Genomic DNA, 22,145 nt, shown 5'->3' with positions numbered 1-22,145 from the left:
AACTTCCTATATAAAGGTATAGGTCGATTGGAGGGCTCTCTTCGAACCAACGTGGGATAACCTGGCATTTTGAGTGTTTTAAATACACCGCCAACAAATTACAGAGTTTAAAAAAAAGAATCTAAAAAAAAAAAAAAAATATAAAAAATTCCAAAAGTACCTTTGAAGAACGAAAATGTACCAAAATGCCATATTTTATAGCTTTTAACTTACTCCGGGCTCTACATACTTAATTTAATGTTTCTAGGTTCAATACTATAGAAATTTCTAAAAGTACTTTTTGTATAACGAAAAAGTACCAAAAAGTTCCCTTTTATAGGTTCTCAGCTACTCTGGACTCTACTTGCTTAGTGTTATGTTTCTAGACAATAAAGGCAGACGGAGATGGCTTAATAGACTCCGTTATATTTAAGGACTCAGAATATACATACAGTGAATCAATTAAGTAATTTGCCTATGTAAAATTTTATAAATTTTAAGAAAAAACTTTATCTGAACAATTATTTTTAGCAAAATAAAGCAATTTGTTTGTTGTATTTTTTAAGGAATATCTTATATTTTAATTTTCTACCATAAAAAGTAAAATCGTGATATTAATTAACGAGATTTTTGATAAAATCTGAACGTAATGTTAATTTTTAAGGTCAATAAAGTATTTTGCTTTTTTAGGTTTTTTGTTAATTTTTTAATATTGCTGCATTATTTTATAAAATTTCATATTTTTATTACTCCTATATATTAGAATAGCATTTTTTAGATATTTTAGTAGTGGAACGACTAAGTTTGGACATTTCTTAGCCGATTTATTATCCTATATACCTATAAGAATTTTTCAATATCTGACTTAACATGAAATCTATCGTTTCTTTGATTAAATTTCGAAAATAATAAGTAATTTTGAATTGGATACATGATATATTAGGAAATCAATGGATTTGGATTTGAAAATATTAGTGGGGTATAAATCTATAGATTATAACAAAAATAATCTGGGTTTTTGATCATTTTGTATTGATAAACAAAAACTACATTACGGAAACCCCATCTATTTGGGGAGTACTGTGTGAATTTTATTTAGAATTGTATAATATTGATTCTTATTCAATAAAGCTAACACTAAGTACTATCCTAGCCACTCTAAGTATGGGGATATCACCGTATACCACTATAGAACTATTACATGCTAGAATTTTGATATTCTACCTCATATTTTGAATGCATTATTTTATGAATAAAATACAGTAGGCGTAGCTGGATTTGGATAGTTATTCTTGATTTGGGTTCTAACTATATATAAGTGTATGTATTAGCTAAAAAATATTGCTTTTGTGGATCTTAGGTGATGAGAACCGCCTCTATTTGTAAATACCTAAATTAAGTTTTTTTTCCCGTACCACACGATAGTTCACTTTATATTGTTTCCAAGCATCCTAATGTCTGTTTAGAGGTCTAAATTTAAACATAGTGTTATTTTAAGTTCGTATACGGACTTTGGAGAAGATAAATGAGGACATATAATCTGGCGTGTCTTGTAATTTCACCTGTTACTTGTACGTGAATTCAAAGCGGTTATGAATCAACCGCAAACAATGATTTGAACTACAATTTGTACACGATCAACTTCCACAGTGGTTGCAAAATCACAAATAATAGACTTAAAAAATGCATCTCGCATTTAGGGAATAACATTAGAGACCATGCCGCTATTGCTGTTTTATAAGCATTGAAAGGTCGAACTTGAATTTGATGTTTCTTGCGGATAACAAATCAATTGGCGATATAAAGCCTCATCGAACATTTTCAAATTTAAGTACGGCTCCTGAATTTTTTCCAACTTTTCATCTTGCTCTGCAATGGCACAGTAAGAAACTCATATTGGCTCCAAGACTTCTTGCCGAGCTGGTTGGTGGTAAGCTTATATTACCCGGTGAAGTAAGCTTGTTATCCGAAGCCTGGAGATCCCATAGGCAATGGCATCTTGGACATTGATAGGTAATTAAAAAACAAAAACTCAATAAACCAAAATAAACTATTGCCACAACTTACGTGTTGGTGTTTTCTGGTCCTTGGATGTTTATAACCGCTGTTAGGAGTTCTTGCGGAGCTAGGCATACAATTTATTTTCCTTTTTTTATTACAATTGGAATATTATTCCAATAGCATTGGTTGCAACAACAGCAATGCTTCACAACACTTCGATAAACGATCAATTTGCAGATGTGTATATATGTGTCTGCAGTTTATATCGCCACTGTCCGCGAAACGCGCCAATAAAGTCTTCATACCAAGTCGTCATACAATCCTGTGTATTTCTTATGTGTTTGATAACCTAAGGATTTATAAAGGTTTCATACATTCATACCTTCATACAACACTTCATACAAAAACATAATGTGTTTGATAACCTTCATACACGTCATACAAAAATACAACCCTGAAATACAGCAGCATTTTTAGTACAAAATAATTTGACACATAGTAATCGTAAACACAAAAAAAAATAATTTGACATTTGTTTTGACTCGAAGACAATAAATCTGAACAGTCGTGTTAAAATTAATGTTTTGCTTTTTAAATTTTAAATAAAATATGCTTGATAAAAACTAATATACAAAACAAACAAGTGGCACAATTCCTAAACTAATAAAATAAACTTTGCATGGTCGTCTACCTCAGTAATGAGTTTGCGTGATTTAGATTTTTCTCTCACGCGGCGTCTATTGGTTGTGGTTATTGTTCTATCAATTATCCTTTTTATAAAACGAATATTTTCTTCGGAAGCTGCTTTAAACTATTAACTAAAAGACTGCAGCAGCAGCTCCGAAGACAACAGAATGAGTAAACGACGTGTTTCCTATTTTTACAATCCGGATGTGGGTAATTTTCACTACGGGCCCGGTCATCCTATGAAGCCTCATCGTTTGTCGGTAACCCATAGTTTGGTCATGAATTATGGTTTGCATAGAAAAATGAAAATTTATAGACCTTACAAGTAAGTTTACCAATAATAAGTTAAAAATATTACACTTTAAACATTGTCTTTTTGCAGAGCTAGTGCCCAGGATATGTTGCGCTTTCATAGTGAGGAATATATAGAGTTTTTGCAGCAAGTGACTCCACAAAATATACACTGTAATTGTAAGTAGTGCTAGTAATTCATATTTTTATAACTATTATAAAAATTCTTCTTTAATTTCAGCGGTGGGCTATACGAAATATCTTTCACACTTTAGTGTGGGTGAGGATTGTCCTGTCTTCGATGGCCTGTTTGAGTTTTGTTCCATGTACACGGGCGCCTCCTTAGAAGGAGCCCAGAAACTAAATCACAATCATAGCGACATTTGCATAAACTGGTCTGGGGGTTTACATCATGCGAAAAAATTTGAAGCATCTGGCTTTTGCTACGTCAATGATATTGTTATAGGCATTTTGGAATTACTAAAATACAATCCTCGTGTTCTGTACATAGACATAGATGTGCATCATGGTGATGGTGTACAGGAAGCTTTCTATCTCACAGATCGAGTTATGACAGCTTCATTTCACAAATATGGCAATTATTTCTTTCCGGGTACAGGGGATATGTACGAGATAGGTGCAGAATCGGGTCGTTATTACAGTGTAAACGTTCCCCTAAAAGAGGGCATAGACGACCAAAGTTATTTCCAAGTGTTCAAGCCTATAATATCAGCCGTCATGGATTTCTATCGTCCTACCGCCATAGTGCTACAATGCGGAGCAGACTCCTTAGCGGGTGATCGCCTGGGTTGTTTTTCGCTTAGCACAAGAGGTCATGGTGCCTGTGTAGAATTTGTCAAAGGCTTTAATGTGCCCACATTGGTGGTGGGTGGTGGTGGTTATACTTTACGCAACGTTGCCCGTTGTTGGACTCATGAAACTTCTCTGCTGGTGGATGAACATATAACCAATGAATTACCCATGACGGAATATTTGGAATTCTTTGCCCCCGACTTCACTTTACACCCTGATGTTAATTCACGTCAGGAAAACGCCAATTCAAAACAATATTTAGAAGCTATCGTTAAACATGTTTATGAAAATCTTAAAATGTGTCAACATTCACCAAGTGTTCAAATGGTACAGGTACCTCCCGATGTGGTGGACATGGAAGAATTGCGTAATATTAAAGAGGAAAAAGATGATCCAGATGTAAGAAATTCACAAGCCGAAGAGGATAAAATTGTGGAACCGAAGAATGAATTTTATGATGGTGAACAGGATCAGGACAAGGAAGACAGTACAACAGCTAGTTAAAGAGTACGGAGGATTGTCATATATATTTGTGTGTGTGTGTGCTTATTATGTTAAGAGACAGTTGAACTGTATTTATGTTATTTGTAATGTAATTGCTAAGAATAATTAATAATATAATTAAACATTAATTGTAGTTTTAAAAGTGAGAACAGATTTTTTCTTTTTATTTCAATTTACCGGTAATAGGTATGAAACCACTTGTTATAGTTTAAGTTAATTTTTATTTTTAAATAAAAAAGTTTTGAATATATGTATTATTACCAGCCAGTAGTTGTATTAGCCAAACGTCGCATACGTCTAGTATTACGGTCCTGATCACGTATTTTCTTTTCCATTTCGGCATCGGTTAGTGTTTCTAAAAATGGAGCCCAAGCATCGGCATCACTGGGATTTCGAAATGGTACGTCAACGGTAGATAGGGGAGCTTCACTAAATGCATAGGTCCGATAATGCCAAGACAATTGACCACGAATACTGTAGGCTATGGCGGTTACAAACTCTCCACCGAGACCCAATTCTGCACATAGTTTAATGGCAAACTCCTCGGGATTATTATTCTTTTCCGACATATCCCATTCGATTTGATCCACTAGTGAAGTGTTGCCAACGTGTATATTCAGTTTTACTATAACACGTTGATCACAACTTTCCTCGATTATAGGTGGCTCACTGGGAAAAGCCTCGATTTGCTGGCGTATAGCTTGGGCAATAGCCGGTACAAAAGGAATGGGATTCAAGTCTAAATCATCACACAAAACTTCGGCAAATTGTTCGGGCGTAATCATACTTTCATTTTTGTTCCAAGTGAAAGTGTCACGTAATTTTTGACCCTCCAACTCCATGTCCAAACGTATGGGCACCAGACACTCTTTTTGTGAAGCGTTTTCTAAATTTGCAGTGGGATCTGTATCATCGAAACACATGGGAAATGTTCGCACCTTCTTGGTGTGTACCCGATTACGATTTATGGGAGTGGCTTGTGGCACTGCATCCAAATGACTGGAGTTGGGCATGGTGGGTACATATTGCGGTTGTTTTTTCGACTTACTTTCACGTGGCAACGGTGCATCTGTGGTATTTACTGAAATGGCCCGATATCTAAAATAAAGTTATTTATACTATGAAAACAAAGAAATGTTATTAAACTATTTGTGGGAAAAGCTTACTTTTCATCATTGCCTTGTATTATGTCGTCTACTTCACAAGCTCTTAACAGCGACACGGAGCTGGCTAAAATATGAGGACTTAAACCGGAATCTGCTAAACGTTTGCGTTCCTCATTCGACAAAACAATTCTCGTCATGCCGGGATATTTTTTATACAATATTCCACGAAAGAGCCGCAAATAATTTCCCACTTCTGAGCCCACATAATAATATTCTCCTCCTTCCTCCAATTGAAAAGCCACCGGCTTATCGCCATAGGTTTGTAAAGACATAATGTATTTTGTTTACTATTTTCCTCTTTTAATATTTTACAATAAACAAAATTTTTTCCACTTTTTATTAAAATATACAATCAATGGCGTCCGAATTTTTTTGGTATAAACCAAGGCGAATTAACATAAGGTGGTGACAGTTCGGTAAAAACAAAATTTTCCGTGTATTTTGTTTTTGCATTTGGTACGTATTAAGGCATATTTACATAAGGTACATCACCTTATGTATAAGGCAAATTTATATAAGGTGGTGTTATTCAATCAGCTGTCGAAGATTGTTATTGTTTACAAAAATCTGAAAATACCAAGCATTTTGTAAACCAACATTGTTTATTTAAACAATGTCATAATTGGTACAAATAAACTTTGTATAAGATTTTTTTGCAAATTAATCATGATATATGTTCCTTACAAATTTTAATAATTTTATGTTTCCTTTTTATAAAAAATAAAATTTTCAGATAAAATATTCTTTAAATTAATTAGCCGTACATACAATGTTTGACATCAATACGTACTTAATGCTTAAACAAAGTACATACATGAAAAATATTGTTATTGCAGAACTGCCACCACCTTATGTCCATTCGCCTTGGTACATATTTTGGTGCCATTATTAGTATTCAAAAAAACGCTAAATTGTTATTATTTAAAGTTTCAACTTGACAGCACTTTTTTGTACTAAACAGCTGTTCGTTATTTAATGTGTAGTGGTGGTGTAAAAATTTAATGCGGTAGAGGTTTAATTAAATTTTTGTAATTTTTGTTATAAAATTAAATTAAAATGTCTTTATTGAGGTCTTCAAATAAACTTTACCAATTAAGTAAATCTTTAACTCAGTCCCAGGCTTTAAGTGAGTATAATTTTATAATTATTTTATGATTAACACTAATTTACAAAATCTACTGATACTACAGTTCCTTGCCGCACGTTTAAGAGATGGGTTGCACCTACTTTGCGTGAACTGAATCGTCGAGCCAAAAAGTTGGGACCCCAGGCACCGGCTGCACGTTCCAGTTATATAGAATGGAATTACCGGGCCGAGTTATTTGCCTTTGGCAAACGATTGCAGGAACAATTCGACATGTCTTTGTTGAACACCGCCTTTACACAACAGTCTTATATAGCCAAAGAAGAGGCCAAGCAAAGAGAATTGGGTATAGAAGAGACCGACATACAAATGTCACACAATTTGGACTTGTCCAAAAGAGGAGCAGATATTGCTAAGGAATATGTAGAAGCTTTTCTTAAATATTCCCTGCCCAAAGTTCCCTTTGAAGGCCAGAAATCCATAGCTAGTTTTCTATTAAATACTGAAACCTTATCTAATGTGGCTTTGCATTTGGGCATGAAAGAATTATTGCTAGATGCTGAATATCCTCCTTCCAAAGAATCAATGGCTCAGTCATTATTGGCGGTAATCGGTGCTTTAGAACAAAGCTCGGGTATGGAAAGAGCATTTCTTTTTGTCAGAGATTTCATATGTACACAACTTAATCAAAAGGATATGTTGGATTTGTGGAACATCGAGAATCCCACTGAATTGTTGCAGCAAGTTTGTCAGCAAAATAAGTTGGCTTCACCTGAGCCACGTCTTTTGGGCGATTGTGGCAAAAATACTGTACTGGCCGCGTATCATGTGGGTCTTTATAGTGATAAGAAGTTAATAGGCAAAGGCATGTATACCAATAAATGTATCTTGGAATAGTCCGGAAAAGAGCTAATTTTTAATTTAATTAATTTCTTTTCAGGCTTTGGTGAAGATATTGAAACCGCTGTTAAGACCGCCTCATTGGATGCTTTACAAAAATTGTTTGGCATACACGACAATATGAAACCCTTTAATTACCAACTACAAGTTGAAAGTCAAACACAAAAATTAAAACAATAAGAAAAAGACCAATAAAATCTGTTTTAAATAAGTTGTTAACAATATAATAAACTATTTAATTTTAGTTAAATTTTTAGGTAACACTTGAAATTTTTCAAATTTCATTTTCATTTATTATTAAATTTTATACAATTTAAATTGTCTACTTAAAGATTTTGTAGAGGGAGAGGAGAAGTTTTCTTTGCTACGTAAAACACACATACATAGACTTATTATTCAGCAAAAAAAAATCATAACTAACTAAAGCAATAAAATTCTAGAGAAGTTATCTGCAACATCCATTTAAATGATAATTAATCCGTCTTCTTAGTTTGACCGGCTGGCGGTTCTTCTGGTTTACTTTCCAATGAAAAGGGCGGAATTTTACAATCAAACATATGACCATCTTCACGTTCCAAACGGAAAGTACCCCACATATGGCCACTGGGGGCCTGAAGACTCACATGACTGCTGTATTGAAAAGCGGGTAGACGCGGACTTAAAATGGGTTCTTGTCCCACCACTCCCCGACCTCTTACAGTTTCCAAAGTTCCAGATAAAGAAAATATACGCCAATGTCTTTCACGCAATTGCACGCTGGTATTGCCCAGATTTTCCAAACGTATAGAATATCGCCACTGCAATTAGAGTTAAATTTTGAGGCCGAAAAACAAAATGCAAATAATACAAACACCCACCCAATATACCGAAGAAGCGGGCGTTTCACGACAACCCATATAGAAAGGTATCACAGTTACACGTATATTTTCCGTAGTCTCCTTATGAACATCACTCAATTCCAGCCAGGGATGATTCTTTTCTTGCCATGTTTTCAAAGTGTCTTTGGGCTCAAAACAGGGCTGTTTGTCGGGCACATAAGTTAAAAATTTATCAAATAATTCATGATGTAAAGGATTCTTCTCCGCCGATGAATAGGGCATAATATCGTCATGGGAAACATAATCCAAACCGGGTATGGCATACAAACTACGATTGGAGTCTTGATTGCCCAAAAATGTAACAGCCTCGGTTTGAGCGCGCTAAGAATTGTTATTGTTTTAAAACTGATTTATTATAATTTTAAAATTTTGTACTTACAATGTAAGGACAATCGCGTGAATCTATTAGGACCTGATAGAAAGTATGAACTTTGCCTTTTACTTCCTTGTTATTTGCCGCATCCTGTGTTGAGGTGGAGCTGGCTTGTTGCGCAGCATTTGAGTTTTTCTCATTTGTACTATCAGCCGCATTTGGTTTTGTAACATTTTCACTACATTTAGAAGTATCACTTGCAGTAGCAGAGTCCAAAGAGCCAGCGGCCCCATTTAGTGTATTAACTACATCGTTTAAATGGGACTTTAAAGAAGCCGCTACACTATTTGTTTTATTTGAAGTTTTATCACCTGATTTCGCAGACGTCTCGCTTGCAGTACCAGAAGTTTTGCCTTTAATGGCATTTTTCGCTGTAGTATTGTTGGCGGAAGCTGTAGTTGTCTTGGTTTTATTGGGATTATGTAGATCACGATCATAGACTCTGGCCGTCCAGGGAAACAAAACTACTCCTCTATAGCCAAAGATGCGGTGAAGAAATAATTGTCCCGTCTCATATTTACCATCCGATTTTGCCGGCTCTAAACGTCCTACCTCTGCCAATCTATACAAAAGTGAAGAAAACAACAAGAGGCAGGGAATAAATAAATGTTAGTTACGCAACTTTATATTGTTGTCAACTTTGTTTACAACATTCAAACAAGTGATTCAAGTGTTTTTTGAAATTGCGCCCAATTTCTAGAAAATACTTTTTTACAAAATTTCATCATTGTTTTTCCCAAGAAAAAAATCGTTAAACTATCTACCACCTCTACTCACCTAGCTTGCTGTGAATGTTTTTTGATACTCCTGCTTATTATGACCGTTACGGTTTGCAATAGGGCCGTTGATTTTTTTTGGTTCTGTGTCCAGAGTATTTGTTGCAGAAACCCCATTTGTTTTGTCGTAATTTATGGCGTTTTACTTAAATAGTTTTTGCAAATTTCAACAAATTTTCGTTCGCTTAGAATCTTCTTACCTGGTAAGTTGCAGTTCTAATAACTTAATTAATTTTTAATGATTTTAGCCAAACGTTTTGTAGTATAGCCTAACAATTCGATGTGATGGGTTCTAAACTATATATTTATTTTTTAATATGTAAATTTTTCTTTTTTAAATGTAAAATAATTACATTTTATTTTTATGTGAGCAACGTCCAAAAATTGTAGAAGTTTTATTTTAGAAATGTCATTTTTGAGAGATTTAGAATTTGTAAACACTTTCTGACAGCGACAGAGTTGATATATTTGCTAATTGTTATCGATTTTTTCGATAACCTTTCGAATAATCGAACAATCGACTTTTTGTCGAAAAAGTCGAAAAGTCGAAGTCGACTATTTTGTTCCAAAAAAGTCGATAACTCGACTATCGTCTGTGAAAAAGGTCGAAAAGTCGACTTTGTTAATAAAAATCGAAAAGTCTGAAAGTCGAAAAAAGTCGAAAAAGTCGTAAAAAGTCGAAAAGTCGGAAAAAGTCGAAAACTCGAAAATTGTAGAAAAAAGTCAAAAATAGTCCAAAATTTAAAAAAAAATTGGAAAAAAGTCAAAAACTCTAAAATAGTAGGAAAAACTCGAAAAAGTCAAAAAATAGTCGAAAAAAAGTCGAAAGAAGTCGAAAGAAGTCGAAAAAAATCGAAAAGTCGGAAAAAGTCGAAAAAAATCGAAAAGTCGAAAAAAGTCGAATAGTCGGAAAAAGTCGAAAAGTTTAAAGCAAAAAGTCATCATACGGGTCAATGGCGGGATAAATTGCCGCAAAAAAATACAACGAATTCATTGATTTGCATTAAAATTGCAGCGAAAAAGACGCAGCAACTTAATTGCAAGAACAAAGTGTGCATCGGAAGTGGAAACTATTTTATTAAGAAAACTTTAAAGTTGTTAATTTCAAAAAATAATAAATTTTATCGTGGGAAAGTTTTGTTATTTTTGCATGAACAAAAAAGGAAATAAATCGTGCAAATTTGCTATTATTGTTAATAAATATATGTATTATATCAAAAAGGTAATTATTTACTTTGCGGTTCAGAAGAGTTCTGTGTTAACACATTATAATAATAATGATGTTTTAAAAATTAATAAATAAATCGTTTATTCAAGTTGTAGCAGTTTGTTTTGTTGTTTTACAATTCATTAGTGTATCCAGTTTCTTTTGTTTTTTATTGACACCTTTTTTATTTTGCTACAATCAACAATGGAATTTGATCCAAAAATGACATTGGAATCCTGCACCATCCTGCACAAGTCAGTAACACTCCAGAAATGCCAAAATGACAACAAAAGACTCAAAGGTAAGTAGTTTTTCTTTCTAAATACAACTTGCCATGAATATTTGCATTTAAATAAAGAACTATAGTTTTTTATTTAAATTTCCGACATTGCTTATAATTGGATATATTTATTTCCCTTTTTTTAATTCCCAAAAAAAACTTTGCTGTCTAATCTCCGTTATCTTGACACGCTGACATTTGCATTTTCGTTTTGTTATTATTTCTTATATTTTTTGCAATTTTCTATTTTCTTAGTGCAATTTCACCAGTAGAATCAAAATACAAAACGAAAAAAGACTAAAGAATTACATTAAATTAATAAAAACAATTAAAGATTGAAAAACATTGATTGAAAAAATCCTTAATATTGACAAAATGCATCATATAATAGTGTTTATATTTTTAATCACCGGTTCCTGTAATACGCTATTAATCAAGTTAGTATTCCCACTACTGACCCCTGCAAAGGCCGGGGGATAAATTATATATTATCTGTCTTGCAATAATAAAAAATCAATTTTCTGTTAATTAACTTCTAGATGGACTAATACCCTGACCGGAGAGTGCAATGATGGTATCTGGCGTTATTTTCAACATCCGGTATGTAGAATACGAGAACTTGTAAACATTTTTTAAAGTTTTCTTTGTATTTTGCCATTTCCATCCACAGGTAGTTTTAACATTTTTAATGTTTGCTGGTGAATTTCTTTGTTATGTATTTTATAAAACAATTTTCTGTTTTCTACGACGACGTAATGTAGGTTTGAAATGGTCTTTTTCAGAAATTTGTTTATGGAAGCTTTGTATTTTTTTGTATTTTTAGAATGGTTCAGAGGATACAAATCCATTGACTAGTGGCGATCGTGAATTTAGGCCTTTAAACATGCTTTTGCCGGCTTTTTTGGATGCTATATCGACTATATTGTTTTTGACGGGTCTATATTTAACCTATGTATCCAGCTTTCAAATGATAAGAAGTAAGTATTCTAGATTAATGTGGCGAAATGTTGTATTCATATTATGACACAGTAAGTTAGCTGTAGGATTTGGCTTTAAATGTATTATTTTCCAAATATTTTATTAGTGCAAATTTTTTTATAAAATATTTTAAAGTTTTTTGTGACCTTGATTTATGCAACTGATAAGAAATTAGATTTAACAGCTCCTAAAACTACGGTTTTGTTGGTTTTTAAAAGTATAGTCCAAGATTTTAAATAAATTTTTTCGTAAAAAAGAACATAAAGAAATAAAAGAGAGCAATGGAACGGTAATAGGTAGATTACCAAAGGATTTCATCCTAGACGTTATCCGGGTCAATTCCCCAGAGAAAGAACTGTAAGAGAATCTGAATATTGTAGACAATAATTATTTTTGAAAATAAACTTAAATAACTTAATATCATCCACTGTTTGTAGATTAGCCATATTAAACAACAACCATTCTCTTATCACCTAAAGAGTTCACTTGCATTTACATATATACATACATTAGTCTGGGTTTATAGTTACATCTTGCAATAAAAAAATCTACTATTAAGACAATAAATATTTTTTTCTCTTTTCCATATTCTAGGTTCTGCTATCATTTTTGTTGGCCTATTGGGTTCTATACACATGAATCAGGCTTTAATAGGACGTCATTGGTCGGCTATTATCACCATAATATGTGCTCTTATTATAATTATATCCAGCGATATGCAACGTGTTATCTCTGATCACAATTCTTTGTCACATATAAATTCCAATGCTGTTCTCTCGGGCGATTTAATGATAATATGTGCCTCTATCTTTCATGCTGGGCGCATGGTGTACGAAGAGAAATTCCTAAAAGCTTGCAATGTACCCATTTTACAGGCTATTGGTTGGCAAGGTTTATTTGGTTTATTCATCACCTTATTCCTGGGCGTATTTATGAATTTCTTACCCACACCTGTAATTCCCTTTAACGACAGTTCACGCGGTGTGTTTGATGATCTCATGGATGTTTTCAGTCAATTGCGCAGTAATCCTTGGCTGGTGGTAGCTTTAAGCTTATTCATTGTCACTTCTTTACTCTACGGTTACACTTCCCTGTGCATTATACGTTTCTCTTCGTCGGCCAATCTGGTTTTAGCCGAAAGTGTGCGTTCGTATTTAGTCTGGCTAATAGCCTTGCTGCTCGAATGGGAATATTTGAATTTGGTATCGATTATTGGTTTCTTAATCTTACAAATGGGTTTAATTACTTATCGTAGAGCTATTCTTTTGGAATGGTATCGTTCGTTAGTGTTGCGTATATGGCGTAATCGTTATGATGATATGTCGGGCGATCCTACAGCTGGCTTAGGTGTGGGCACTGCTGGTAGCGAAGTGCCCACTAATCGCCCGGCTGACATTATTTAAACGGTTTTATTGAATTTTTTGTTGGCATTTTATAATAAACTTTTTCTTAAAACTTTTAGTTGTGATACGCGTGTAAAAATATCAATTATCAAAAGAAAATTATTTCGAAAACAAAAAGAATTCGTAAAAAAATCCGACTTTAACTTTTTGAATAGAAAATTAAATGTATTTTTAATGAGAGTACGTTTTTTCAAAGAATGGTTCTCAATAAATTTTGAAAAAGACTTGTTTGTAATGTATGGAATTTAATAATTCTAATTAGTGATTTAATTTATAATAAAGTATAAAGATGTATTTACAAAATAAAAAAATTTAATTATTATATGAAGTTTGAATTTTAATTTTGAGTAAAACTCATAAAGTATTCATATTTCTATTTGGTGTGTATTTGCAAACAATTTACATTCATTAAAACCACCTACCTACACCCTTCCCATCATAAAAAACGCAAATAAATTTAACACATTTACATTGAAATTCCTTTGTTTTGCTTTATGTATATTATATATATTTTTTAATTTCTTTTTTAACATTGGCATCTTTTGTTTTTTTTTTTTTGCAAAATATTTTAAAATTAAAATTTTCTAAACAAGAAAATATCTTAAGAGATTTTACTTTAAAAATAGCATAAAATTATTGAAAAAATCTAAATATAATAAAATTGGCCTAAAGAATATAGGTAGCAACATAAAAAGTATCTTTAGTTTAACTATAAATATTTTATATTAAGTTAAACAGAAAAAATTAAAAGAAAATAAAAATGCAAAAAATGTTAAAACTGTTATTGGTTACATATATGCTAATAATTATCTGAGGATGGCTGGTTACTCTTTAACTTTAATATATAAATTGACATTTATGTTACGTGTCGTGTAACACATAAATACATTTTCTTACAAACAGTTGCTTTTGTTTTATAACATACATACATACATATGTAGTATAATATGTAATTCTAATATCTTGTTGTTTGTTTTTAATAGAATTTAGAATATATAACAACAATATTGTGCTATATAATTGCAATCAATAAACAAAACAACAATTTATGTACTGGAGTAAATACAAGCTTTGATAATTAATGTTTAAATATTTATTTTAATGCTAAATACGTTTTCACAATAATAATATGTAAATTCATGTTGATTTTTTGTTTTCAGGAGTTTTAATTTAATCAATAATGGTTTATTGTCTTGTATAAGAATTTATTTGTTGTTTTTAATGAAATATGATATTTTGTTTTTTGTTTAGAATAGCACAAACATACATACATGTGTATTATATTGTTTGTAACACTTTTTTATATAAACTATTAATTTTACAATAATTTTCGACTTAAAAAGCCAAATTAAAAAAAACACCCATTTAATTATTATTTAACTTAAATAATGAAACATAATTTTTGAACAATATACAAACAACATACAATTATACATTCATTCAAAAGAGAGCACGTTTAGGCAAATTTCGTCTATTTAATTATTAGTTTATTATTAGCATTATTTAATTTCCGATGTACATTTAGGACGACACATAATGGAAATGCATTCGTTTCCAGTTAAATTGGTTCTTAAATTATTAAATAAATTGCTTGTTTATTCCTTTTTGTTCATGCCAAGCAAACCCTCAGCAACTCCCAAGAAGTAAACCATTTGAGCGATACCGAAGAGTGGAGCAATGACAATCATACGGCACAAACCACCCTTGAAGAAGGCAGTGGGTCCTTCATATTTCATTGTTTTGCTGGAATTAAAATACAAAAAAAAAAAAGTAAAAATAAATAATTTTAATTTAAAAAGTACAAAATGAAAATTATAGTTCAAAATTAAATTTTTAATACACAATTAAATAGTTTTAGTACAATATTGAAAGTTTGGGACGAAATTAAAACTAAGTGCAAGATTGAAATTTTAGTACAAAATTGGAATTTTTACTACAAAAATGAAATATTAGTACAAAATATAAATTTAAATTTTATAGTAAATAAAATTTAAATTTTAGAAAAAAATTTAATTTTTGTTCAAAATTGAAATTTTTACTACAAAATGGAAGTTTTAGTACAAATGTTAAAATTTTAGTAATAAATTAACATTTTAGTACAAAATTGAAATTTTGATACAAAATTGAATTTTGTTACAAAATTGAAATTTTGGTACAAAATTGAAATATTAGTTCAAAATTAAAGTTTTAGTACAAAATCGAAATTTTAGTACAAAATTCAGATTTGAGTACAAATTTTGAAATTTTATTACATAATTTAATTTCAAATATATAAATCTATTATTTCTGTAACGTACTTTTTCCGAAATATTTCTTAACAAAACTTTTTAATACTTACGTTATACAATCCATAATACCCTTGAATTCCTTTTCACCATCAGCCTTTTTAATAGCTTGTAAACGTGTCTTAACCACATCGAATGGATTAACAAATAATGCAGCAAATGAACCAGCTGCCAAACCAGACAAAAATGAGCACCTTTAATAAAAAAGGACATTTAATATAACATTTAACATCAATTGTTGATTAAATAAAAAAACTTACCAGAACACAGCTTCACCCGAACCATCATTACGTCTGGGGCCCAAAGCATTAAGTGTAGCAAAGAGGGGGAAGTATACAATGGAGAAGGTAACATCTCTTAAGCCGGTAGCACCAATACCCTTGTACAAACCAAATATACCCTTTTCCTTCAACAATTGTGAAGCCAATTTAGTGGCGGAAATCTTTTCGACAGTTTTGCCCGCCAATTTAGCTTGAGCTGCAACACGACCTGCGTCTTGCATTTGAATCTTTAACAATTCCATGGGTGTAGTAACAACAATTTGGAATGCGCCGGCCAAACCACCAGCAATCATTTGGCTACTAACGGGCAGTTTACCGTCCTTGGTAGTGAGTTTATGACGGAAGTAATCATTGGCGGTCAATTTAATGGCTTTTTCGGGGGTGATCAAAAGGATATTGACACCTGAACCACGATACATGCCAAAGTAACCTTCAGCACGATATGTTTTGCGGAAGCAATCGAACCTTTAGTATAAATATTCATATCGTTTTAGAAATCTTTAAACATAACTTTGTTTTAGTTTCAAAAACTTACATATTTTTGTACATTTTTTCGCCATTTGGACCGACTTGTTGATTTTGCAAACGAGTTTTAACTAAATCCAAAGGAAATACACATGATACGCCTATAATACCGGCAATACCACCGTTAATGATCTTAGGAAGCAAACTGTAAAGAGTAAATTGAATTGAATTTTAGTCATCTGTTAAAAACCAAAATGTCAACTATTAGACGCGTGCCTTTATTACGTTTTTGTTTTAAAATTAAATCATTTATTTTCGATTTCATTTAAAATCAAAATCATTACTAAATACATAATAGTTTAGCGCCTAAATGAACTTGTCAGCGAAAAAAATTTGTTTTATTTGTTGTTGTCGAGTTGTCGGTGGTGGCACGTTTTCAAGAATTTCAACTACAGCAACAAACTTTCTTCTTTCTAATTGCACATTTTTTTATTTGAAATTGATTTGATCACCGTCATCATGATGATCAATCGCCCGTCATTTATTTATTTTATTTCGAATTTGCAATGAAATTTTGTATATGAAAATGTATAAGTAAAGAATTTATTTTACTAATTTAATTGTGTGTTTGAAAAGCACATAATCATAATTAATCAAATATTTTTAATCCTAAATAAATAATTGATTTGATGATGGTAAAATGCAAAGAAATTTAATTATGGGCAAAAATAATATATAGTTTTTTTATTAAATGATAAAGAGAAAAACAATTAAAATTTTGGTTTAAATTATTAAATATAAATTTAAGTACAAAATTTAAATTTAAGTGCGAATTTGATATTTATGTACAAAATTGAAATCTAAGTACAAAATTAATATTTAAGTACAAAAGTGAAATTTTAGTACCATATTGATTTTCAAGTAAAAAATTTAAATTTAAGAACAAACTTTAAATTTTAGTATAAATTGAAATTTTAGTAGAAAATTTAAATTTTAGTACAAAATTTAAATTTAAGTACAACTTTGAAATTTTAGTACAATATTGAATTTAGTACAAAATTGAATTTCAAGTAAAAAATTTAAATTTAAGAACAAAATTAAAATTTTAGTACAAAATTGAAATTTAAGTACAAAATTGAAATTTTAGTACAAAATTTACATTTTAGTACAAAATTGATATTTTAGTACAAAATTTACATTTTAGTACAAAATTGATATTTTAGTACAAAATTTAAATTTTAGTATAAATTGAGATTTTAGTACAGAATTGAAATTTAAGTACAAATTTGAATTTTTAGTACAAAATTTAAATTTTAGTGCAAAATTGAAATTTTTGTGGAAAATTGAAATTTTAGTACAAATATGAAATTTTAATACAAAATTAAAATTTTAGTACAAAAATTTAGTAAAAAATGGTATAAAATTGAAAATTTAGTACGAAATTGAAATTTTAGTTGGTTGGTTGCGCTCGAAGTGTCAAATAGAGTCGAAGGGACTCCATTATCCGTTATATCCAGCCTGAAGCTGAAAGAAAACTCTACTACTTGTAAAGATTCTAGTGCTATAAGTTAAGTTACCCCTACAACACCCGTTCCTTGAAGGAACTCTGTATCAAAGTCCGTATGTTCTTGATCTTCAACTTTCTTTACAATAATTAAATTTAGGAAAATACATACTAAAAAAAGATTCAAAGCCGAAGGAATACACATACTAATACGAATTAGTACATGACATTCAATAACCTTGCATAATTAGGAGAGGAAACACACCTTTCAGTTGAGAAAAGTACAAAAAAGAAAACAAGTAAAATTTGAAAGAAAAAAAAAAAAAAATAAAATTAGTCTATACATATTGTTTTAATCGCTCACGTGTAGCTAAATAAAAGTAATAATAATCTCAAAATACAAAAAAGGTTTATTCACATTTTATTTAGATTAAAAAAAATTTAAATACAAACAGCAAAAATATCAATACTTACGAAAATTGTGCTGGTGCTTGTTGTGGAGTTGACATTTCTGAAAAGAAAATAAAAACAATACCAAAGACAGGTTTAATTAAACGAATTAATTCAAACTACTACATTAAAATTAAATTAAATTTTATACATAGAAGCGATACATAAAAGTTAAAAATGTTTTAATTTAAATAAATTATTTAACAATATTAGTTGAAAAAAAAAAAAATAACTAAAAACCTGAAATTAGTTTTCAACTTATAATTCTCTTTAAATAGATTTTTTATTGCTATTTATTATCATTAACAAAACTTGTTAATAATTTGTAAAAATGTTAAATATTTCAATTTAATGACGTTTTGTTTTATTTTAATATTATTGTTTTATTGAGCTCCAGATAAGCTGTGTAAAAATGAACCAAAAATTCAAGTGATAAGAAAGAACAATTTAAACGCAATAATTAATCTACAAAACAATTCAATAGTCGTCTGTTTGTTTTTGTAATTGTATACATAAAAGTAAAATAAAATACACATAATAAATATGTCAATAATATACATTTTCATAATTTAAGTGGTTTTCGAAAATGTCAGTTATGGATAACTTTCGATGGACTTGATATGATATACAACTTTGTAAATACATATGTACATATGTATATGTCAAGATAAATAATTCTATTATTTATTTAAAAAAAAATTAAAGCAAAAACCTAAACTATTTATAATTAAGATAAAAAACTTTTAATCAAATGAAAAATCAAAATAAAAGTTAGTTATTTTCCTAACATATGCTTAACATTATTTTATTCCATTAAGTTAGTGAAACATTTTTTTTTTATTTTATTCAAAACTTTTATTTGTTCATTTATTTTAAATGCTGTCATAATGTCTCTTATAAACTTTGCAAAAACACTTAACAAAACTGTGTCAAACTTTAAAAACTATTTTTCTTGAAAATAAGAATGACTGGAATATAATGATTTATTTTATTGGTTCATTTTTTGTCTGTGTCTACTATTAGTATACATTTCTTTAGTAATAAAAAAAGAAAAAAAATCTGCTTATTTATCAATTTAAGTTTTAGTGTCTTCCTATTATATTCCTTTTTTGGGACAAATATTATTGTTTATTTATTTAATCAAGAAAAAAATCACACATTCAATAATATATTCTTCAAGTTATTTTTAAAGTGTAAATAGTTAATTTACTATTCAAAGCTAATTTCAATATTTAAAGTTAAAATTACTTTTTTATTTTCAATAGATGCGACTATATTAGTGACAATTTATAACATTAACACAATTAAATAAAGGCGAAATCGTATTTCAAATCGTATATCGGTGTAAAATAGATAGTAGTAGTTTTTCTTTGAGCAGAAACAACTTGACAAATAAATCCGTATATTCTATTGAATCTAAATTTGAGGCACATGTATAGATGGATAGGCAGATAAATCGAAATATCTAATATATTTATAGATAGATAGATAGATAGATAGATAGATAGATAGATAGATAGATAGATAGATAGATAGATAGATAGATAGATAGATAGATAGATAGATAGGTAGATAGATAGATAGATAGATAGATAGATAGATAGATAGATAGATAGATAGATAGATAGATAGATAGATAGATAGATAGATAGATAGATAGATAGATAGATAGATAGATAGATAGATAGATAGATAGATAGATAGATAGATAGATAGATAGATAGTTAGATAGATAGATAGATAGATAGATAGATAGATAGATAGATAGATAGATAGATAGATAGATAGATAGATAGATAGATAGATAGATAGATAGATAGATAGATAGATAAGATAGATAGATAGATAGATAGATAGATAGATCGCTAGCTAGATGATAGATAGATAGATAGATAGATAGATAGATCCTAGATAGATAGATAGATGATAGATAGATAGATATAGATAGATAGATATAGATAGATAGATAGATAGATAGATAGAATAGTACTAGTAGTTTCAACTGTTGCTAGACTTAAAACTACGCCTATCTTATGACGTTTTGGAATCACCAATAAATAAATAATTTAAAAATCGTTCAATACATGAAATTAAATATTTTTAATTAACACCTTTTTTAAACGTTAAAAAAACGTGTAAATATGCCTATAAAGATTTACTTTGTTTATTTTATTAGGTATTTAGATATTACATTGAAATACATTGATAGTAAAAAAATGGAAAACTCCTAATTGACATGCTTTTCTAAAATTTTAAATGGCGTATCAACTGATTTAGAATAATAGCAATATTTCTACAAAATAAGCTTAAGCAGGTTTATTTGGGAGTTCGGGTATAGCATTGCAATCAAAGAGGATTCTTAGCTTAAACTCACAAAGAAACCGGCAATAATTAAACTACAAAGGAACTACTCACAAACGTGAAAAAGAAATTTGAAATGAAATTATGTATGTATGTACCTAATACTGGTCGATAAAGACAATTTTATTTGATAATACACAAATAATGTGTTGACTTTTCATCATATGAATGAACAAGCTATGGCCAAAAGTAAGGTGTTCAAAGTTCCAAATGTTTCTCTGATTAATGCATAAATAAATAAAAAAGATAAAACAAGCTTTTTTAGAATTAAAAGAGGTTCCTATACAGAAACATTTACGCAATTAACAAAAATAATTTTGATTGTATTTGTTAAATATTTATCTTAAATATAAACATTAATAAACACACTCCTGGCAACAAATTTAATTAGAAAAGACCATTCATCCACCTATGTGGTTAGATGACAGTTTTGAAGTGTTTCAAATTTCTAAATAATCTATTGAACAAGTAACTGATTATCGGTTTTGGCTAGTGGCTGGAAAATATAGATATTACCCAACAATAATAAACTTAATCAAACATTTAAACACATGTACCTAATAGGTATAAAAAAATCAATAAATCGTTTTATATAAAACGAAAAAAATAATCTCAATTTAAGTTAACCGAAATAAAAAACCTAATGGAACTGTTTGAAAAAAAGCAACAAGCTTTTTTATCGTTTATTATGATATTCCTGTGTACCCCCCAACTTATCGTATTGCTCTTTTCAATTTACGTAATTTGTTTTGAATTTTCATTAAAAAAAAGCCTCTACTTTTTGTTAAAAAAAAACAAAACAGCCAAAGCATCATAATTTATATTAATTTAAAAGAAATTGCAATCATACAAAAACAAAAAAGAAAGAATTAAAAGACAAAAACGTGCCTACACACATACTAATGTATCTATAGATATTGTTGTTGTTATTTTTGAGGGTCAACTTACTTGTTTTTTTGTAGTTGTTATTGTATGTTTTATAGGTTATAATACACTTTTTGTTAAACTTTTATTTGTTGCACTTAATTGACTTTCTTTAATTCTAATAATTTTACACACAATTTACTTTCTTTAACACATTTGTGTGGCTATTTGTTATAATTTAATCAATACTTTTTTCTATTAAAATACCGTGCAGAAAACCCGCTGGCAAAAAATCAGCCGTCAACTGATGATTTTTGTTAGACAGTGTAGTCAAATGTAATTTTGTTACCAAATTTAGCGATTTTTAAAATTGTAATTTTAGCGATTTCTTGATGTTAACTTGGCAGACAAAATTCCGATAAGTTTAAGACAAATACATATATCAGGTACATGTATTCGATAAAAAACATACAAACTGTGATCATCCGGACAAACGTCATTTTATGCTGGGTATGTTGTCTTTATCCGACTATTCATCTGCATATTTTATGTTTTAGATCTAAAAAAAACAAAACATATAAAATATGACGTTATCTTAAACATGTTATTAAAATA

At 29.9% G+C, this 22,145-nt stretch overlaps 6 protein-coding genes across 10 annotated transcripts; 3 read left to right on the top strand and 3 right to left on the bottom strand.

The window, feature by feature from the left end:
- The first annotated feature begins 2,437 nt into the window (after positions 1-2,437).
- On the top strand, positions 2,438-4,424 carry LOC119610011 (histone deacetylase 3). Its single transcript, XM_037965074.1, has 3 exons — positions 2,438-2,992; positions 3,050-3,138; positions 3,200-4,424. Exons 1-3 carry the CDS (start codon positions 2,835-2,837, stop codon positions 4,273-4,275), a joined length of 1,323 nt encoding a protein of 440 aa, XP_037821002.1. The 5' UTR covers positions 2,438-2,834; the 3' UTR covers positions 4,276-4,424.
- Positions 4,425-4,476: 52 nt separating this feature from the next.
- On the bottom strand, positions 4,477-5,865 carry LOC119610012 (SWI/SNF-related matrix-associated actin-dependent regulator of chromatin subfamily B member 1). The gene is made up of 2 exons (XM_037965075.1): positions 5,442-5,865; positions 4,477-5,373 (listed from the first exon to the last, which is right to left on the bottom strand). Exons 1-2 carry the CDS (start codon positions 5,711-5,713, stop codon positions 4,533-4,535), a joined length of 1,113 nt encoding a protein of 370 aa, XP_037821003.1. The 5' UTR covers positions 5,714-5,865; the 3' UTR covers positions 4,477-4,532.
- Positions 5,866-6,381: 516 nt separating this feature from the next.
- LOC119610021 (39S ribosomal protein L44, mitochondrial) lies at positions 6,382-7,695 on the top strand. Its single transcript, XM_037965092.1, has 3 exons — positions 6,382-6,567; positions 6,632-7,390; positions 7,466-7,695. Exons 1-3 carry the CDS (start codon positions 6,498-6,500, stop codon positions 7,603-7,605), a joined length of 969 nt encoding a protein of 322 aa, XP_037821020.1. The 5' UTR covers positions 6,382-6,497; the 3' UTR covers positions 7,606-7,695.
- Positions 7,676-9,880, bottom strand: LOC119610020 (polymerase delta-interacting protein 2). Of its 5 annotated transcripts, XM_037965089.1 has the most exons (6): positions 9,806-9,826; positions 9,653-9,749; positions 9,454-9,597; positions 8,683-9,238; positions 8,283-8,624; positions 7,676-8,222 (listed from the first exon to the last, which is right to left on the bottom strand). In XM_037965089.1, the coding sequence occupies exons 3-6, from the start codon at positions 9,567-9,569 to the stop codon at positions 7,899-7,901; spliced, it is 1,338 nt and encodes a 445-aa protein (XP_037821017.1). In that variant the 5' UTR covers positions 9,570-9,597; positions 9,653-9,749; positions 9,806-9,826; the 3' UTR covers positions 7,676-7,898. The 5 variants fall into 5 exon arrangements, with proteins under 5 accessions (XP_037821017.1, XP_037821015.1, XP_037821016.1 ...); XM_037965087.1 differs by having other exon boundaries at positions 9,454-9,749; positions 9,806-9,880; XM_037965088.1 differs by having other exon boundaries at positions 9,653-9,868.
- Positions 9,881-11,105: 1,225 nt separating this feature from the next.
- Positions 11,106-13,636, top strand: LOC119610015 (solute carrier family 35 member F6). The gene is made up of 5 exons (XM_037965080.1): positions 11,106-11,376; positions 11,479-11,539; positions 11,610-11,696; positions 11,763-11,916; positions 12,512-13,636. Exons 1-5 carry the CDS (start codon positions 11,315-11,317, stop codon positions 13,318-13,320), a joined length of 1,173 nt encoding a protein of 390 aa, XP_037821008.1. The 5' UTR covers positions 11,106-11,314; the 3' UTR covers positions 13,321-13,636.
- Positions 13,637-14,466: 830 nt separating this feature from the next.
- Positions 14,467-21,880, bottom strand: LOC119610016 (mitochondrial glutamate carrier 1-like). Its single transcript, XM_037965082.1, has 6 exons — positions 21,615-21,880; positions 18,330-18,366; positions 16,422-16,556; positions 15,866-16,351; positions 15,659-15,799; positions 14,467-15,063 (listed from the first exon to the last, which is right to left on the bottom strand). The coding sequence occupies exons 2-6, from the start codon at positions 18,362-18,364 to the stop codon at positions 14,916-14,918; spliced, it is 945 nt and encodes a 314-aa protein (XP_037821010.1). The 5' UTR covers positions 18,365-18,366; positions 21,615-21,880; the 3' UTR covers positions 14,467-14,915.
- Between the last annotated feature and the right edge of the window lie 265 nt (positions 21,881-22,145).

The sequence above is a fragment of the Lucilia sericata genome, unplaced genomic scaffold, assembly GCF_015586225.1.
Source record: "Lucilia sericata isolate MDLA Ls3-8-SP2 unplaced genomic scaffold, ASM1558622v1 Contig001104F_arrow, whole genome shotgun sequence".
NCBI classification, from domain to species: Eukaryota; Metazoa; Arthropoda; class Insecta; order Diptera; family Calliphoridae; genus Lucilia; species Lucilia sericata.
Note: the sequence above shows the minus strand (reverse complement) of the source record. Positions and strands in the feature narration are given on the sequence as shown.

Coding starts and splice junctions, on each gene's coding strand:
- LOC119610011 (XM_037965074.1), top strand. CDS start 2,835: ATGAGTAAACGACGTGTTTCCTATTTTTACAATCCGGATGTGGGTAAT. Junction 2,993..3,049: donor AAAATTTATAGACCTTACAA/GTAAGTTTACCA, acceptor GTCTTTTTGCAG/AGCTAGTGCCCAGGATATGT. Junction 3,139..3,199: donor ACAAAATATACACTGTAATT/GTAAGTAGTGCT, acceptor CTTTAATTTCAG/CGGTGGGCTATACGAAATAT.
- LOC119610012 (XM_037965075.1), bottom strand. CDS start 5,713: ATGTCTTTACAAACCTATGGCGATAAGCCGGTGGCTTTTCAATTGGAG. Junction 5,374..5,441: donor ATACAAGGCAATGATGAAAA/GTAAGCTTTTCC, acceptor ACTTTATTTTAG/ATATCGGGCCATTTCAGTAA.
- LOC119610021 (XM_037965092.1), top strand. CDS start 6,498: ATGTCTTTATTGAGGTCTTCAAATAAACTTTACCAATTAAGTAAATCT. Junction 6,568..6,631: donor AACTCAGTCCCAGGCTTTAA/GTGAGTATAATT, acceptor CTGATACTACAG/TTCCTTGCCGCACGTTTAAG. Junction 7,391..7,465: donor TAAGAAGTTAATAGGCAAAG/GCATGTATACCA, acceptor ATTTCTTTTCAG/GCTTTGGTGAAGATATTGAA.
- LOC119610020 (XM_037965087.1), bottom strand. CDS start 9,569: ATGGGGTTTCTGCAACAAATACTCTGGACACAGAACCAAAAAAAATCA. Junction 9,239..9,453: donor AAACATTCACAGCAAGCTAG/GTGAGTAGAGGT, acceptor ACTTTTGTATAG/ATTGGCAGAGGTAGGACGTT. Junction 8,625..8,682: donor CACGCGATTGTCCTTACATT/GTAAGTACAAAA, acceptor AACAATTCTTAG/CGCGCTCAAACCGAGGCTGT.
- LOC119610015 (XM_037965080.1), top strand. CDS start 11,315: ATGCATCATATAATAGTGTTTATATTTTTAATCACCGGTTCCTGTAAT. Junction 11,540..11,609: donor GGCGTTATTTTCAACATCCG/GTATGTAGAATA, acceptor TTCCATCCACAG/GTAGTTTTAACATTTTTAAT. Junction 11,697..11,762: donor GTTTTCTACGACGACGTAAT/GTAGGTTTGAAA, acceptor TTGTATTTTTAG/AATGGTTCAGAGGATACAAA.
- LOC119610016 (XM_037965082.1), bottom strand. CDS start 18,364: ATGTCAACTCCACAACAAGCACCAGCACAATTTTC. Junction 16,352..16,421: donor GAAAAAATGTACAAAAATAT/GTAAGTTTTTGA, acceptor TTTATACTAAAG/GTTCGATTGCTTCCGCAAAA. Junction 15,064..15,658: donor GGTATTATGGATTGTATAAC/GTAAGTATTAAA, acceptor TTTTAATTCCAG/CAAAACAATGAAATATGAAG.